Source organism: Ochotona curzoniae, unplaced genomic scaffold (assembly GCF_017591425.1).
Source record: "Ochotona curzoniae isolate NIBS_2020 unplaced genomic scaffold, NIBS_Ocur_1.0 contig_430, whole genome shotgun sequence".
Lineage (NCBI taxonomy): Eukaryota > Metazoa > Chordata > Mammalia > Lagomorpha > Ochotonidae > Ochotona > Ochotona curzoniae.
In genome coordinates this window covers 23,755,749-23,774,330 of record NW_024466219.1, presented here as the reverse complement: position 1 = coordinate 23,774,330, position 18,582 = coordinate 23,755,749, and the positions used below count along the sequence as shown (strand labels likewise).

Here is an 18,582-nt window from a genome sequence, read left to right as displayed (position 1 = left end):
CTGTTGATGAACCTTCATGGACCTTCACGATGCACGAACGGTGTTTTCAGAAACTCACCTGCTTGCCTCAGGGCTGAGAGGACATATTTTATTAATATAGAGGCTCTATTGCTCATGGTAACTGTATTTCCTGACAAGCTTCAGGAGCAAATTTAGGAAGCTGCTAACCCCATTGAGATGTATTCTGTGAGTTCTCTTAGTCCTAACAACTTTAAAAATGAGTAAAATGTTTGCTCCCTTTTTAGCTTTTGGCTGTCACTGCCTCTTGTGGTCTCTCCCTCTCTCCTTTCCTACCTCTGAGTAAGACAAGACTGAAGGTTTGGATGATAAGCATGTGAGAACAACACTAGTATATAAGCTGTTTCTCTTCCAGTATTTTTTTGAATTAAAAAAACAATGAAAGACATGAAAGTGTATATTGGATAACCAAACAGAATGTGATTATCTTCTGTAAAGTAGAAAGAAAAGTCTTGGAGAAAATTTTGAACAGGAAGCCATGAAAAAGAGAAAAAACGTACCAGTGGAAGGAAATAGAAAGTGTTAAACTTCAGACAATGCAGTCACAACAATAATAACATATTAGGGATTAGACAAAGGAGTAGAACTTCTTTATTGGCACAGAATGTCTTAAAAGCAGCAATGAAAATTGTAGTTCCTTTTTAAAATGTTTTAAGATAGATGTTGTTTTATTAGAAAGGCAGAGTGGCAGAGAGTCAGGGAGAGCCAGAGACACACAGATTGTCTTTCTAACAGCTCACACTCCAAATGGCCACTGTAGACAGGACGGGGCCAAGCAGAAGCCAGGAGCCAGGGGCTCCATTTGCATATATCACATGGGTGGCAGGGGCCCAAGAACTTACTTGATCCATGCTCTACTGCTTTCCCAGGTACAGTAACAAGGAGCTGGATTGGAAATGGAGCATGTGGGACTCAAATTGGTACCCATATAGGATCCCAGCCTTGTAGGCAGGGGCTTAGCCCACTATACCACAATACCAATTCCTATGGTTTCTTTTTGTCCTTTTGACCCATGAACATGAAAATTTTCTGTGAATAGTTAAAACTATACCTAACATTTCTTTTTATACATGTTTTTCTATTTAAGTGATAGAAGTTATCTCTTAATTTTATTTAAATAATAGTATGCTTAAATATGAAAGTCCAGGCTTTAGCTAGAACAATTTGTGTATGTATTTCACTAAAAGATAATCAACTCTTAACATATCTTAAAGTGCTATGAAAAAATTGTGTTTTCCTCTGTCCCACGGATTACTGTAATGTTTGTCATTTGAATAATATATGTACGTTAAAATTTCTTAACAAGCTCTTCCCCATAGAAATGAAACTTTGCCTTATTACACCCGTTTACCTCCCTGATGGTTGGAAAAGCTACCTGGGGCACTCTGAAGCCAGGAACTCCATTCGGGTCTCCCATGGGGGAGGTAGAGGCCAAGAACTTGACTTTTCTTCCTCTGCTTCTCCCAGTCCATTAGCAGAGCTAGAAGGGAAGTGACCAGGCAGGGCATGAACTGCATTCCATATGGAGTGCTGCTGTCACAGGTGGTAGTTTTGTTTGCTACGCCATAATGTCCATCCCACCTTTTGTTTATTTTCAGTTTCTCTCTTTCCCTTTGAATTTGTCCTTAATTTTTTTTTTTTTTTAATTTGAGAGAGTTCAGGAGGGATGATGAGCTCCCATCCACAAATTACTCCCATGGATGCATACAATGGCTCTGTGGTGCTGGGTGGAAGTCAGGGGGTGGAACTTAATCTAGGTACCCCCACATGGGTGGCAGGAAGTCAATCACTTGAGTTGCCTCTGCCTCCCACGGTCTACCTAAGCAGGAAATGAAGCAGCAGCAAGCACAGGTGCATCTTGGCTGGTATCTCAGAGGCCTCCCCTTTCTTATGCTTTTAAATACATTGTCCACAAAACTTTTCAGAACTCACCCAACTAATTGCTGTTTGGGGAAAAGTTGTACGCCTGCCATTCAGTGTTTGCCTTCTCCTCAGTATCACTTCCACTCTCCCTTACTAGCATATTTCTCTTCCGACATCCTAATTTTCTGACTTCTTCCTTCAGATAGCTCTTTTTGCTATCCTGTGTTTAACCCAGCCCAATTCTCAGTTTTCCTACACATGACAGAAAATACAAATCTGTGCCAAAATGTAAATAACTTTCCATTTCTGAGACATATGCCCTTTTCATGTGAAACAATGCTTGCCTCTTACAGGACAGGACCTGGTGTGGGTTAATAAACCCACGCGTCCTGCTGCCTTGCCATACGCAGGTTCTCTGTGTCTAGCTCAGTTCCACAGGTCTATGTTGCATCTCATGGTGGGTGGGATGGGAGGTGAAGGGCTTGTTCTCTTGTCTGAACTTCTGAACTAGCCAATGTTTTTAATTTAAAAAAAATGGCATCGGCTCCAAAGAATGGCTTTGTATTAATTTACTTGGCGATCTGCCGTATGGCGATTCTGATGGCTTTGCATCAAGCATTTTTCAGGTCGGTTTTGTGCTGGTAGGTCTGATTTCCAATCACTGGCAATTTCGACTTAGCAGCCACTGCTTCACATTCCTCTCATTTTACATTCTCCTGTTGGTCTTCAAAGCTCCGCTGGGGGAATACCGTTTATATGTGTGATTGATCTCAAGGACAACTGCCTAAACACTAAGTCAGTGCCTGTCTTGCCCACAGGGGTGCGTCTGGACAGAGTACGCGGAGGTCGGCAGAAGTACAAGCGCAGAATAGATGCAGAGAACAGCCCCTACCTGAACCCTCAGCTGGTCCAGCCAGCCAAAAAGCCATGTAAGTACAGCCAGTGCATCGGATCTCGCAGAATGTCATCCCCGTTGCCCCGCTGTGTTATCAGCATTGGCCCGCCCATCCCTTCTGATTCCAAGCATATTTCTCTTTGAAGGAGCATGGTGCCCAGTCCCAAGGATTTTCTGTGAGGAGCGTCGGTAACTCTGCTCATTTTCTCTCTTATTTTCTTTGAAAGATGTTTATGATTTTCTCTCTCCTGCCTTTTTTTTTTTTTCATCTAGTCACTTTGTGGAGCATGAGAATATTAATGCATAGCTTATATAGTGTGAATTTCACATTTACTGGTTACCTTTATTTGCAGAAGTACATAAAGTGGATCCTACTGCGATCGTTAGTTCTCTGAAGCTGTTTCAGATTTCACAAGAAGGTGATTTTTGTAGTTTTCACTAACTAAATGAGTTTGACTGCTCAACCTCCCAATGAAAATACATTAGGAGCCTCATTAATTTGGAGCTATAGAAGGTTAACACTCTAGCTCATAATATGGTAAAACAAGAATGGGCACTCCTAATAACAACCATAGGTTGGTGATTCTGACTCCGATGCTCTCATAGGCATTACGAATTGTTTTTAAAGAGCTCGCGGTTTTATGAGGCCAGGTTGCAGTTTGAAAGGATGACTGGTACATTGCTAAAATGCAAGCCCCATTCTCTTTGTCATTAACTCAGAAGAGGTGGAATATAGATTGAGGCAATCACTGTGTCCCATTTTCAGAAAAATCTGTTAATAGCTGTCGTGCCACAGAGCTCGAGCTTTAGCATGTTTATGCAAAGAGTTCATGCTAGGTAGAGTGCCTTGGTGGGAAGACTTCTCCCATTTTGCTGCTTTTGTCAAAGAAGACACAACCAGCCCTCATCAGAGGAGGCTGCCTCTACAGCAGTTCTAGAATGGTTAGGAGTAGTTTGGTTCTGATGGCAAGGGAAGTGTCTGTCCACTTCTAACTCCTGGACTGCAGTCTCCAGGAGGGGTCACTGCTGTTCATCCTACACGTGAACATATGGGAATCTGTTAAATAAATAAAACAGATTCTGAACTGTAAATGGAAGGACATTTTAACTATGTCAAAGGGAAAACAACCGGTTTTACATAAAATTAAAGCTTAAGTGAACATATGGCATAGTTTCCTTTTGCCTTTCCAAAAAACATTATGTTGATTATACCTTCAATTGTCCAATCTGGCATCTTCGCTTCAGCCTGCATAAGCGGTTTGGCATTCTGCAAATACAATCTAGGACTGCATTAAGCAGATTTTGCACATTATAATAAAAAAACCTTTCTGATAATACAATAAAATGCAATAAACACTAATGCTTAATTTCATTAGAGGTTTAGTGTTCCTGGATTTAATAATATGCAGACGTCCCATTTCTCATTTATTTTATGTAAGCACTGACTGAAAAACCATTGAGAATTTCCTCTACTGAAAGATGAGTGAGCGCAAGCCCCTTTCTAAGTCAACATGGGAGAAGGCCATCTATGGTTTCCTGTGTAAACCTGAGAAATTGGGAAGTGGCTTGTCAAGTATCTTTAAGAAGATTACAGCAATTTTAGTGAGCTCCATTTGTCTGAGATAAAGAGGACTCCTAATAAATCATTACTCATTATCTGAGGGCCTTTGTGTTAATTTCCTTAGTCCATCCAATTAGCGTGTTTTTGTAACAAACATTTATAAAACTTAATTTTCAGATCCTGTCAGATAAGTGTCAGGAGATGGTGCGGGAGCTGTGCGGGCAAGGTGACGGCGGAGATGTCTGTACCCTGCCTGATTGTTTGTGTACAGCAAAGCCCAGGAATGAAAATTGGGTTCTATTGATTCTAATTAGGGAAACATTAAATAAGATTTACTTAGAAACTGTGCCGCAGGCTGTTCCATTTCCTGAGTGATGGGAATTTCTAAGCTTCAACCAGATTCCTCTGACCTCGCAAGTTAAGTAGCCCTTGACTTGCATAAAACATGTTATATTTTCCTCCTTAGGAAAAAAAAAAGACCTAGAATCACAAGATTTTGTTTTTTTGTGCCTGGGAATCTAGTGGTTGTTAACAGGTTTTGTTGCGCTGTCAACTTTTCTAAGTGTAAATAACAAAATTAGGCATTGTATTTCTGGGATCTACATGAAATAGATGCCAATCTTTGCATATCCTGCAAATTAAAAAAAGAATCTGTTTTTACGTTGTTTGTAAAAATATGGTATTGGAGAATATTTACTTCAAAATCTGCATATTAACTTTGATAGTAACTGATTGGCACTACCGATGACGATTGTTGATTATTTGCGAAGCAGTTCATAGGTTAGTCTTGTTAAACAATTTGAGGCATCATATCTGAAAAAATGCTGCTAACTCTTACTATTTCATGAAAGGAGGCTAAAAGAGGACCACATTTAAAACAAAGTTTTGTGAATACCCTTAACTTTGAGTTAAAAATAAAATTAAACTTAAAAGGCAAATGATCTGGTAAACAGTGGAAATTTTGTCTAGGTTCACAAAACTCCCATGTCATCTCCTGGTTTTGTTGAGCGACAGCATATAGCGTATTGCAAAGTTTGAGTTCATTCTTACCTATCTGCATCTCCGCAGGTTGAAGAAAGCATCAATTCCAAAGCTACATGTAGAAATGGAAAATAGGGCCTGTGAGAAAAGCCATTCTGCTAGCAAGGCTTTGCACCCCCCTTCCATAAACTCTCACATGCCTCTGAGCAATAGAGCACATTTGATGTGATGCTTCCCATTTGTCTCGAGTGTTTATTTTATGAAGGATTTCTCAAACATATATCAGAAATTTCAGACACATAGGTCTGAACCGGAGAGTGAACTGGGGCAACAGATGAAACGAGAGGCATGAAAGAATTAGACACTCGCAAGACAAAACAATGTAACCTTTAAGTAGGAGTATTTTTTGTGGATAGCCGCTGTTAGTGGCTATGTTTAGAAGATTGGCTGAGGATGTCTTGGGCAATGGGAAAGCAGAGAAAGACTCACTGGGTACCTCCCACGGAGATGGAGTTATACAGTCAGTTGCTCACCCAGGCGAGAGCTTGACCTTTGCTCTTCCTTTAAAGAATTAACACAATTGATGACTTTCAGGCGCTTCATGACTGTGGACATTGGTCCTTTACCTCTCGCATTACATTTTAATATTCCAATGGGCTACCCTTGGTTTTTATGTTAAAGCTCTTCTATACTAGTACTTAATCGGATTCTCCAGACCCTACTTGAAGAATCAAAGAGGAAAACAGAGAAAGCATCAAGCTGTTTGATATAAAAATTCTAACTGCAGGACGCGTCCTTCCTTCCATAATCAGCAGGGAGAACAAAGAACAGAAGAGTGTACTCTGCCACAATCTCAGGGGTTCACATCTTGTGTGTGTGTGTGTGTGTGTGTGTGTGTGTGTGTGTGTGTGTGTGTGTGTGTGTGTTTGGACACTGCCCAAATACCTCACATGTAATATAGGCTATTGGAATTGTTATTAGTATTGTTTTTAAAATACACAGCGTGTTGGGATTATAAAGGAGGGATGATGCTGATGCTAGTGAACTTGTGTTGCTCTGGTCTGATCCCGCAGATAACAAGATTGTCTCACATTTGTTGGTGGCTGAACCGGAGAAGATCTATGCCATGCCTGACCCCACCGTCCCCGACAGTGACATCAAAGCCCTCACTACACTGTGTGACCTGGCCGACCGTGAGTTGGTGGTTATCATTGGATGGGCGAAGCATATTCCAGGTACATTTTCTGAAAACAAAAAAGCAAAGATTTTAATCAATTCAAAATTATCTTGTTGTTTTGAAAACCTTCATATTTGTGATTATGCTTGATTCAGAGCTTAATACAATCATTTAGCTCTATTTTTTTTGCTACCCCTGAAGCTCGTATGAATTATTTTTTTCATATGTGAAGTTACTACTATCAATATAAAAGGCAGGGGGAAGACTTTTTAAAAATAGCTCTGTCCTTTTTAGAATTCTGACTCTTTTCCTAAGGAAATATTTGTGCATTTCACCTTACAATTGCTTTCAGTAGTGGTAGTCTAATGTCTCTGTTTCTTTGAAGAATAACTCATTTTGTGGTTCATGGTGCCTATTTGCATTGAATTGTTATTTGCAATCATAAGCTTTACATTCGTTTACAGTTAGATATTTACTATGCTTTCATATATGAGTTATGAAAATAAATATTAAATTAATAGGATCAATTTTCTCATGTTCATTTAAAGTGAGTATTTTAAAGTATTTTAAAGATGTTATATTATATTGTAGGATGTTAATTTTCTTTCTTGGTCCATGCCATACGCCTGATTACAGATTTTGAGTATTTTATTTGAACTCATTTTTAGTTTTTGGACTTTGCTCTTCAAACAGTTTCAAAGCAAGTTTTGAATGATGAGAGATGTTTTTCTGGTACAGTTAACTTATTTCTGCCTCCTTAAACTAGTTTGTCTTTATGCTTTGAATGCTACAGTAATTTCTTTAATCAAATTGATGGAAGTCCCTTTCCCAGCCCACACTGAAACCAATTTATTGGTCATGATACGCCAGCTATGTTGCTAACAGTCGTAACGAACTGTCAGGCGATATCGCAGTGAAGCTAATTTGAAGTCATTAGGTGTGCAGCGTTGAGGCGACAATTTGTTACAGTGGTTAGGAACACAGCTGACATTTCTGAATGGCTTTGTTCGGTGCAGTTCTCGATGAGACCAAGCAAATTGTAAACTAATTTAAACATCACTCTGTATTATACCAGCTACTTTGTCTTACACTGTTTGCTAATAAAGCACCCCAAATTAAGTCAAAACTAGTTAAATAGGTGAGCTTGAGTGTGTTCTGTAGACGATGCTGCCACAAAGGTTAGTCCATCTAAAAGGAGGATGAGGATTTGATGGTGTCCATCATTGCTATTGTGTCTGGATTGTAATCCCATCTTTATGACATTCACAAAAAGAAAAAGAGGATTTATAAAAGATGCTAAGATGTCAGGAATGGTGGCAGTGGAAGCATCCAGCATTGGCTTCAATGCTAATGAGAAGTAGGTGGAAACAAAGTGTTAATGGATTGAAAGAAGTGGAACAAACATTTGCTGAAATATCCATGGACAATTTTAGATAATCATAGATAGCATTTATACTAATATGTGATAGCCTAAAATGTTTGTGGAAAAATGGAGTTAAAAGGTAAGTTATTTTGATGTGGAAGCATCTTGATCCATTTATAGATTTTTTTTTTCCATTTTGTCAAATAACAACTCCGTTTTTACATGTCTGCTTTTCATTAGTTTAAATCCACAGGAGGAGCAGCACCACACGGCTTCTGTGTCCAGTGGGCACTGCAGGCAGGTTGCTCTGGAGTTCGGCACAAAACACACCATTGTTTCCATGATTCTCTCTCCCCAGATGACTCTGGTTTTGCTGGGTTTGCCACCAGGAGTCACTGTGTTCATTGCCTTGTACACACAGAACTATCTCTTCCCCGAGCCGAATTTAGTTCCCTCTCCAACATAAACACCTTCAATATTAGGTGCTGTGAGCTGTCTTTGTTTCTGGAGACCTTGCTGATAGCCACCAAAAAATGGCCTTCCACCCCACTCTTCCATGTATAGTTGCCTTCTAGAAGTTCTGTGTCCAAGATACCACCATAGGCTCCAAGACCATTATTTTTTTTTTTGTGATATGCCTTTCCCATAAATATTTTGAAGACTCTCTTTATTCCTGCTTCTTATAGGGACACACATACACACAGAATTATCATTAGTATAACTCAGGGTTTTTTTTCAGCTTTGGTTTTGTTGGTATTGGTGATTGAACTAACTTTATTGTGAAACACTGTCCTGTTCATTGTAAGATGTTTTGCAGTACCTTTGGCCTCTAGCCACTAGAACTGGTAGTGACTCTCAGTTGGGGAAAATGGAAACTTTTTTTCTTTAATATTTCCACATACACTTGGTGGGGAAAAGTTTCACCAGCTGACCCCTGCCCTGTCCCGTGGAGAACCACTATTCCAACCTGTCTATTAAGAGATAGGGAGATGTGAGGTAAGGGGGGTGGGGCAAAATACTTCAGCTTCCCAAATGCTCCCAGTGCCATCAAAACCTACATTCAGTCTTACTCACTCAGTAGAATTAGGATATTTTAGCCCCTGAGAAGACTGCATTTGGAAGAACACATCTTGCTTTTCTAGTAACAACAGCATGACATGGGCTGCAGCAGTATGATTGCAAACCCTCTGTTTCTTCAGAGAACCCTGCTAAGTTCTCCCCCAGTTAAGGGATTTGTTAAGCCATTATTTTGATATCATGCAAACATTGCAGAATAAAGACCAGGACATTCAACAGCTCCTTTTGGTCCTTCTGGGAAGGAGCCGTCAGTGATAAATGTGTAGTTCTGACTGTGCATCTAAGCAGAAATGTCAGTTTACAAAGGCACTTGTCGCAGCACAGGGCTCCAGTGGCTCCTGTAAAGCCGGTGTCTGAGATAACTAGGAGTAACGTCATTTCCAGTTGTTGAGACAGTTGCTGCAAGACTATGTGGGACTGACGTTGTTCCTCTGGCAAATGTCTTAGGGGGTCTCTGCGAAGTGATGAGTCGTGGCTCTGATGTTCCTGATACCCAGTGATTACACGGAAAACAAGAATGGACTGGAAAAACTTTTTTTTTTAACAGTATGAATACCATGGGGAGGGTGTGTGTGTGTATGTGTGTGTGTGTGTGTGTGTGTGTGTGTGTGTGTGTGTGTGTGTGTGTAGGTTTATTTATAGAGTGACAGACAGGGAGAGGCAGAAAGAGGGAGCTTTGATTTGCTGGTTCATTCCCCAAACAGTAACAACAGCCAAGGCTGGGCTAGGCTGATGCTCGGAACCAGGAACCTCCTCCAGGTTTCCTAAATGGGTGGCAGGAGCCCCAGTCCCTGAGGCAGCATCCACTGCCTTCGTGGTTGCCTTAGCTGGGGGGAATTCGAAGCCAAACTCTGATAGGGGATGCTGGTGTTACAAACATTAGCTCAATCCACTGTGCCCGCATACGGTCTCTCCATTCAAGGTGTGTGAGTAGGAGAGGATGTCCCGATACTAGCCAACGTGCTTGTTCCGCCTTCAGGAATGCTGGGCATCTCAGGACTAGAGTGAGCTTTGTAGAATATGGACTGGGGCGGACTGAACAAGAGAATATCAAGGCCAACGTCACATTTCTGTCTTGATCAACGTAAAACTGTGTTCTTAACACATAAGCTAAATCTGTCCTTAAGGTCACTTCTGAAATGCAAGCCAAACCAAAATTGAAATCTCACCTGTCAGCCTTAACTTCAAATTGTTTGTTTTTATAAAGCTTATGTTAAAAATTAAACTGCAATATTTTTTAAAAGTGTACTGAAATCCAGGTCTTTGTTATCCCTTTGCTGTTCTCAGTTCGTATAATCACACACATAGACACTTAGCAGCTGAGATAAGTAGCCTTTCTGCACGGCTCTGAGTGTACTTTTGTCCCTTTGCTTTTGCTACATAAAACAGTGAAGAATTCAACAAAAGGAAATATTGAAAAAAATACATATGGAGTGGATTTTTTTTATCAGTAAATAGAATTAGTTGACTTATATTAATACATCATATAAATGGGAAAGTGTTGTTATGAAACATGACCACACTTTATCTGTGAAAGGAAAAAGATCACGAGGGCTTTAGAAAATGCTTGACTTTAGTTGGAGGAGCATGAGGGCACAAGAACAGATGATGGTGCCCTAATAGCCCTTTTTAAGAATGACAGGGCCCCGCCATTAGCATCCTTTTATATCCTTGGAAATTGCTCATGCCTCGCTTTTCTGCTTCCTATCTGCCTGACTCTTTTTTATTTCTCTTTCAATTTCGTCCGCGCTCGGATAAGCGCATGCTAACACAATATGATTGAGCTGTAAAATGGAACGCTGTCGCGTCTAATCTCTTTTATGTAGATACGGAGGCACTGCACACGCCACTTCATTCTCTCCACATTGTTGGCCTTTTTTTTTTTTTAGAATGGGCTGCCAAGTAATGGAGGCTCCGTCCGATATTAGAGCTAGGTTTCACAGGGTGTGATAAGAGGCTTATCAGCTCCACCGTCAAATGTGTTATTGTTCTTGGGGGTTGATGAAAATATTATTATGGACTACAACTTTGTTAGCAAAATGCAGAATATGCTTAGTCAGATGGTGCCTAAAAAAGCATAGCCTGTATTAGTTGACCCGTCTAAGTGACTGACACATATTGATGGATCTGGCAAGACAGTTTACCTTAAAAGAACAGGAAGGTATTTGAGCAATTAAATGAGCAAATATATTTTAGAAAATATTAACATTTCTCATTTAGGCAAACTTTCTGTTTGGCTTGTTTATTTTTGACATGATAAATCAAGCAGTGGTATGGAAAAGAAGGGGTTGATTCAAGTTTGGTCCCATTTTAAAAATCATGTCTGTCGTAATCAAATATAAGAAACAAAAAACCCTGTAATTTTTCTTCATATTGAGTGGATGCAGGAGATACTAAGCACTCAGAAAACCACACTGCAGAGAGGTGAAGTGATAAACTATTTTTAAGTATTTTTATTTGTGCAAGAAACCAACATCTAAGCTGTAGAAACCAACATTTTCCATTTGCTCTGAAACATTTTTATTTTTACAATGTTCTGTTAGGAAAGTATATCAAAAATTGCTTGTTGATGTGTTTCTAAATGATTTGGCCAGCAAAATATTTAAGATTTTTTTTTTCTGCAGTGAGAGAATATATGAAATGATGGATTTAACCATTTCATTGTTAGAGTGGAAGTTTTGTAAAAAGAATATTCAAGGACATTTGAATATGTCTTGCAACGGATATTGTTCAAGGATATACTGATTGTTCTAAGAAACATTATGCCCAAACCAGTTCTCAATACTGTATTAGCCTCCCGCCAGTTAGAGAGGTCTCATTTAAAACTACCTAGCACTGTATAAAATGCCAATATTTAAAAATTTTAATAAAATTATATGAGAGAAAAGGAGATAACTTCCCACTCCTGGGACACACCCCCACATGACTGTAAAACCCAGGGCTGGTCCAGACCAAAACTGGAGCCTGAAATTCAAGCCATTCAATCCATTCAATCCCACATGCATGGCAGGGATACAAGCAGAGATTATCCAGCTGTTCCCAGGGTGAGGGTTAATGGGAAGCTAGATCAGAAGTGAAGCCAGGGCTCTCACCCAGGCACTCTGCAATGGGTCATGGGAGTCACAGTGGGTATTTTCAAGACTGTACCAGATGCCCACCCCTACAATGCCATTTCTGATTGATAGCCCTCTTAAGTGGTTAGGATGTGTACAAAAGCACAAAAGTGTGGCAGAAAAGATTATGAGACAATTATGTCTTCAGTAATAAAGCAAAATATGTTTTGCTGTGTTTGTGTGACTTGATGTTCACGAGGCAGGGTGTGCTTGTTGAAGGGGGAGTTGTAATGTATGTGGCACCTGATAACTCTCTCAAATCTGGATCATTTGACTTAATAAATGCTTGTTGATTCACTGATTCAAAATATGCACAACACAAAATTGTTCATTGTCCCCGGCTCCACCCTCTACAACATCCCATAACTACATTCACATGGGGTTGTAATTTCTACTTTGCCGTGAATTAATTAAAGCAATTACAGCCTCTTTCTGGATTAATTTTTCTTTAATGTACATAATGAGTTCAGAATGCTGAAGTAGTTGAGTCTTTTAGTTAAGTGGGAAAAAAGTTCAATGTGAGACGTAAAGCCCTGGCACTTAATAAGACTAAGAATGTTTCATGGCTGGAATTGTGACACAGCGGTTTAAACCCATTGCCTGCGTTGCTGGCATCTCATATGAATGCTGGTACCCTTCCTGGCTGTCGCATTTTTGGTCTGGCTCCCTGCTAATATGCCTGAGAGAGCAGTGGGAGATGTCCCAAGTCCATGGGCTCCTGCACATGGGAGATTCTGAGGGAGATTCTGAGGCAGCTCCTGGTGCGTAGCTTCGGCCTGCCTTCAGCCCAGCTTTTCCGGGCACTTAGGGAGTGAGCCTGCAGACAGACAATATCTGTTTTTGTTTCTCTCTCTCTCTCTTTCTCTTTTTGTAACTCTACCTTTCAAATAGGGAAGTAAATCTTTTAAAATCAGAATATCCAACGATTAAATTTTGAAATTTGTCTTTAATGTTTCTGGCAGGTTGTACTTGTGTAGCCATAGTGGTGGTTAATAAAAGTAGAATGGTTCTGAAAGGAAAATCAGAAAACCTGAGCTAAAGTTGATTCCTTTTTTTTTTTTTGAAAGATTTTATTTTTTCATTTGAAAGTCAGGTATACAGAGAGAAGGAGATACAGAAAGAAAGAACTTTTGTCCACTGGTTCACTCCCCAAATGGCCACAATGGCCAGAACTGAGCCTATATGAAGCCAGGACCCAGGAGCTTCCTCTAAGCCTCCCACATGGTTACAGGGTACCAAGGATTTAGGCCATGCTCCACTGCTTTCCCAGACCATAAGCAGGGAGCTAATGGGAAATGGAGCAGCTGGGATACAAACCAGCACCCATATGGGATCCTGGTGGATGCAAGGCGAGGATTTAACCACTGGCTATCGCAGCAGGCCCTGATTCCTTTTTCTGTATGTTACTGAATTGTTACAGCCATTTACTGTGAAAATCAAATGAGAAAAAATACAAATGAAAATTTTATATATATGTATAGGTTAAGATGTTGCTTGGACACCTGTACTCCATAGAGGAGTACAGGGAATAGAATCCTAGATTTGTTCCTCATTCCAGTTCTCTGCAAATGCAGGCCCTGGGAGGTAGCAGAGATGTCTCAGGTGTCAGCCATGTGATGTGGGGCGTCTGGATTGAGTTCTTGGTTCTTGACCTTGGCAGTTGCAAGGCATATGGGAAATGAACCAGCAATTGGATTTCTGTCTGTCTCTCTTCCTGTCAAAAGAAAAATACTGAAAGCCACAAACTTACTGAACTTTAAAAAATGTAAAACATTTCATGTTCATGTTTATTTGTAAGGTATCATATATAGGGTCATTTATGGCAATAAAACCAAGTGACTTGCAGCATTCATATTGATAAAAGTCATTTTAGAATGTTCAGAACAATCATCAGTTTTAATCAAGAAATCTCTAAGTTATTTCCACCAGAAGGATTATAGTGAGGATATTGCCATTGTTCTATCCTAGCTATGCAAGACTGAGAGTCTAAAGAATCTAGCCCATTCTCCTGGGCCAAACTTTGAGTAGCAGAATGTCAGTCGGCCTCTGGAGTCGTAAGCAGGATACAGAAACGGGAACAGGAAGTTTTGAGAAGTATGTTGGAAAAAATTATCTGAAGAGTCAGAGAAGGACTACTTTTTTTTTGTAACTACCCTTCTTGGAAATGAAAATGTAGATGTACAGAGAAGTAGCAGGACTTCCAAGGCAGACACCCAAACCAAGGGACAACGCCGCAGATGTTCAGGAGGCTCAGGGAGAATGCTCCTCTGTACACAGAGCCACTGTTGGTGACCTGTCCTACAAACTTTCTGTTGTCATTATGCGTCTGGTGACCTCTGCTCCTTTCTGCTTCTCACTAGTAGGCATTACTTTTGCTTGTCCCCAGGCATCCTCAAATATATTTGCCAAGGTTGCACAGTTGTCCCACTGTGTACCTCTGCTTAAAGGGAAAATTGCAGTTTTACAGTAAGCACTGTATTTAAGGATATCAGGTATGTGCCTTGCATTGTGATCAGTACTGTGAGAAGTTTAAAAGTTTTACATGACATAGTACTTACCTGGAATCATGTTTATGTGTCTGCATAAGCCTATGCATGTATGTCTATGATATGTTTATGATTATCTCCTTGATTTGCCGCTTTGTTAGTTTCATAACTGAATCATTCAGCTGTATTCTGTTCTTATTATGAGTTTAAACTTACATATGAAGGAAATAATATCTGTATAAGTTTTACAAAGCACTTACAAATGCTTAAAAAGCATTTTTTTTAATTTGTTATTTATTTACTTGAAAGAACTGCAGAGAGAAGGTAAGACAGACAGATCTTCCACCTGCTAGTTCATTCCCCAGTGATTGTAAAGGCTGAGACTGGGCCAAGCCAAATTGAAGAGCTTCATCTGGGTGTCCCAAATGGGTGCAGGATGCTAATCACTTGGGCATTCTTCTGCTGCTTTTCCTATTCCATGAAGAGACAGCTGGCTGGGAATGGGAGCAGCTAGGAAAGAAACCAGCACCCATATGGGATAATAGAGTCACAGGTAGCAGTTCTACCTGCCATGTCCAAAATGCTGGCCCCTATAACACAATTTTAAAAACTTGTATTTTATGACATGATTCATTAGCTGGTTTCATTTGTATGAGCCCTGCTTTATAGAAAAGTAAACTTGAGAGTCACCAATGTGACCTACACTGTTGCTGATGTTACTGAGACCCACAGAATAACTTTAGTGCAAGTTTTACCCATAATTTCCCTCTATCTTTCCAGTCCTCACCCATTTCCCTTTTGTTCTCTGTCGTTTGTCCCAGTTTGCTTCCCTGAGTTTCATAGCACGTTTAGGCTAGCGTAATATAGTTATTCTCTCTCTAAAAATTTTGTATCTTTATAGAATAGAAGGTTAAAGTAAAGGAGATTGAATAAGAAAGACAAAATTACGTGATTATAGGGTAACTTAGTCTTGCCTGGTTACAAGTGTTAGTGTGACAAGTCCAAAATTGTTTAGCTACTCAGACGAATAGGTAGAAAAGTTCTTGAATGGCTGTTGTGATTGGATGCTCCCCCTTGCCAACTGGTCAGATTCTCTAGGTACTGAAGATGCTACATTTGGTCTTAAGTTTCAGGTGAACTGGAGTAGAATTGATTATTTGTGATAAGACTTCCAACCATATCAAAAATGTTCGCTCCACTACTAAACTTTGGGTCGTAGCTTGCCTCTCTCTTCATCCCCTGCCTTGCATAAGCATTTAATGAGCCAAGCATCTGATCCGATACATCAGAGATATCCACCCAAATTCAGCAATTCTGCTTTTAAGACCCACACAAGTGTGTTGTGTGATTGAGAAGAATGAATCGGCAATGATGGCAAGTGATGAGGTCTGTGATGCGTTCTCTCTCAGAGCCCCTGGAAAGGTGGATGGGAAGGTATGGCATGACCAAAACAAGGACCACAGCGTGGGAAATTTTGAAATTCTTAGTAGGAAAGCAACTTTTCTACTTAAGGTAATGAGTTGCTGTTGACATTTTAAAGAATTATCTGATTAGAAGTGAATTTTGAAAAAAATAGTTTTGAGTCAACTTAGGTAAAGAAAATATTCCATCCCTAAGTAGTCAGGATTTCTACATGTAGTATTTTCTAAAATACATTATTTTTGGGGTAGAGTATGGTCATGGGTAAGCTAACTTGAAGCATAAAATGACAGGATGAGTCTAATCATTGAATTTATCATGTATCATGATCTTTCAAAAACCTGAAACAGACTTGGAGAGTGTAAAAATATTGACATCCTGTGGACTTGGCTGAGGTCCTGTTTGTCTGTTCCTGGATTCTGACTTTTGTTAATGGAGCTGTTACCTCTGACGCTTTAGTTCCATCTCAAGGCTAGCCGATGAATGAAAGAGAGAAAGCCTTTTGGATCTTGGGAGAAGCTTGTCCTATAAAGGCTTGTATGATTAGTATAATTCACATATGCTTACCTCTTTGATTAAAATGGCCTTTTCATTTATAAAGGAAGAATCTGGAGAGGAGTACGGAGCACTGCGTGGAGCGGTCTGTCTTCCCCTTTGCTCTCCCCTGACCCTCTCTTCAACCCTGATCCCATGCCTCTTGGTGCCTGGCTGCGTTTTCCCTGCTGCGTCCCCTTTATCTGCCTCAGCCAATCTCCAAATGAATGCCTGTCTATGCTGGCCTTGGCTTTGACACTCTGGATACATTGATTAATAGTTGCCCTAAGCTCCTTTGAGCAAATCAAATTTTCACTTTTAGCAAGGATTTCGCCTCTGATTTATTCAGCAAAGTGAAATGCACTAAATTGACTTTGACACTCAGGGAAAAGGGCTGAAAAACAAAGAGTGAGGAAAGAGATATAAATTGTATGGCAGCGCGAGACTTCACGCACTGGGGAAACAGTCTTCTAGAGAATTCAGAGTTCCTGGAAAGGACCTTTCAAACACACCAAGAAGTGATTGCTTTAAAAAAAAAATCTAATTGCTGTGTTCCCTACTGAAAAAGGTGAGCTCAGAAATTCTGGGATCATATAATATAGTTTTATAAATAATTACGTAATGCGGAATGAGCATATCACAATTAGTTTATGAAAGCTGGAAAGTAGCCTAATTTTACTTTGGAAGAGATGTATTCAAGCTACCGTACACAAAACGGCATGGGTAACATGGAAGTAGGGGTTGTTTTGTAGTTGCGTCAGTGTTGCGAAGAATGAGAACTGTTTTTTAATCACCATACTTGTGAGTATGAAATAATTCTAGATCACAAATCTCAGTATAGAAGCACTTGGACACTTGGCTCTTCTAGATTCCTTTCCTCCCAAAGATGACTGCCTGGGCTCTGTATTCTTTCATGTGACAGAGGCAGACGACTTGCTTGTCAGACCAGGATGCGGTGGCTAAGTCACCCCTGTTCCGACATACCAGGTGTGGTTTGGATGTGTGAAGATAGCTGTGCTGGCATGGGTGAGCCAAGAGGACAGGGATTTGGACTGAACTCCCTGGGAGCACTTGCGAGGCCTGAAAGGTACAAGGAGGATCAGGGAAGATTCTGTGATATTGAGATCTAACAGGCTACTGCAGTGTGTCCGTGAGGCTCTGTCAGAGCAGCAAAGGAGAGTGACAGCTCCAGCTGCCGTTGGCTGCTCCTTTGCCTCCTCCTTGTCCAGCAGGAACCTTCCTTGTTAATCATGACCGGCGTTCCCATCATCGTATCATCGAGCCACTACTCAGATCTAACTGTATCTTCATTCTATTCTCTTTCTTTTAATCATCAACTCATGTAACAGGGAAGCTGATGTCAAAAGTAGCCTGACTGTCTTTATTAAAAATGGCATTGTAAAAGTCAACGCTGATATCTTCGCACTCTATCATATATGTCCACAGTTCCATGCACTTATACACAAACTATTTAACATAAATACAGATCAGGCTGCGGACTCCCTGTTTCAGGGCAATTTTCAGCCATTATACTTGACCTCAATTAGAAGAATGCAATTAAAAGAACCCATTTAGCCTGTCAAAATCGCTTTAATTGACAAAATTTTTCAAGCAGTTTATGTTTTAACACATTTGTTTCTAAATACTTGATAGTGCTGTTAAAAAGAAGAAAAAAGTTCTTTTCCCAGAAAAAGATATTCTATAGTTCATGGTTTATTTTTCTTTTTGGCCAGTTTTTTGTTTGTTTGTTTCTAGCAAGAATGACAGATGTTGTACAGGGACAAGATCTTTATAAAAGACCTTTATAAAAGCAAAGGTCTGTATGAACTCCAGAGTACTAGTGCATTGTAATTTAGTTAAAGAAAGAAAAATGTAGAGCCCGGTGCAATATCCTAGTGGCTAAAGTCCTCCCCTTGCACTCCTCAGGGTCCCATTTGGGCGTCAGTTCTAATCCCGGTGGCCCTGCTTCCCTTCCAGCTCTCTGCTTGTGGTATGGGAAAGCAGTCGAGGATGACCCAAAGCCTTGGGACCCTGTGCCCCTGTGGGAGACCCAGAGGGGGCTCCTGGCTTCTGGCTTCTGATCAGCACAGCTCCA

At 40.3% G+C, this 18,582-nt stretch overlaps 1 protein-coding gene across 1 annotated transcript in view; it reads left to right on the top strand.

Moving 5' to 3' along the window:
• The window catches only part of ESRRG (estrogen related receptor gamma), a 227,056-nt gene that overhangs the window by 156,931 nt on the left and 51,543 nt on the right, over nucleotides 1-18,582 (top strand). The window contains exons 4-5 of the mRNA XM_040985312.1: nucleotides 2,700-2,810; nucleotides 6,392-6,553. Of these exons, the coding sequence (XP_040841246.1) occupies nucleotides 2,700-2,810; nucleotides 6,392-6,553 (273 nt within the window). The remainder of the gene's footprint in view (nucleotides 1-2,699; nucleotides 2,811-6,391; nucleotides 6,554-18,582) is intronic.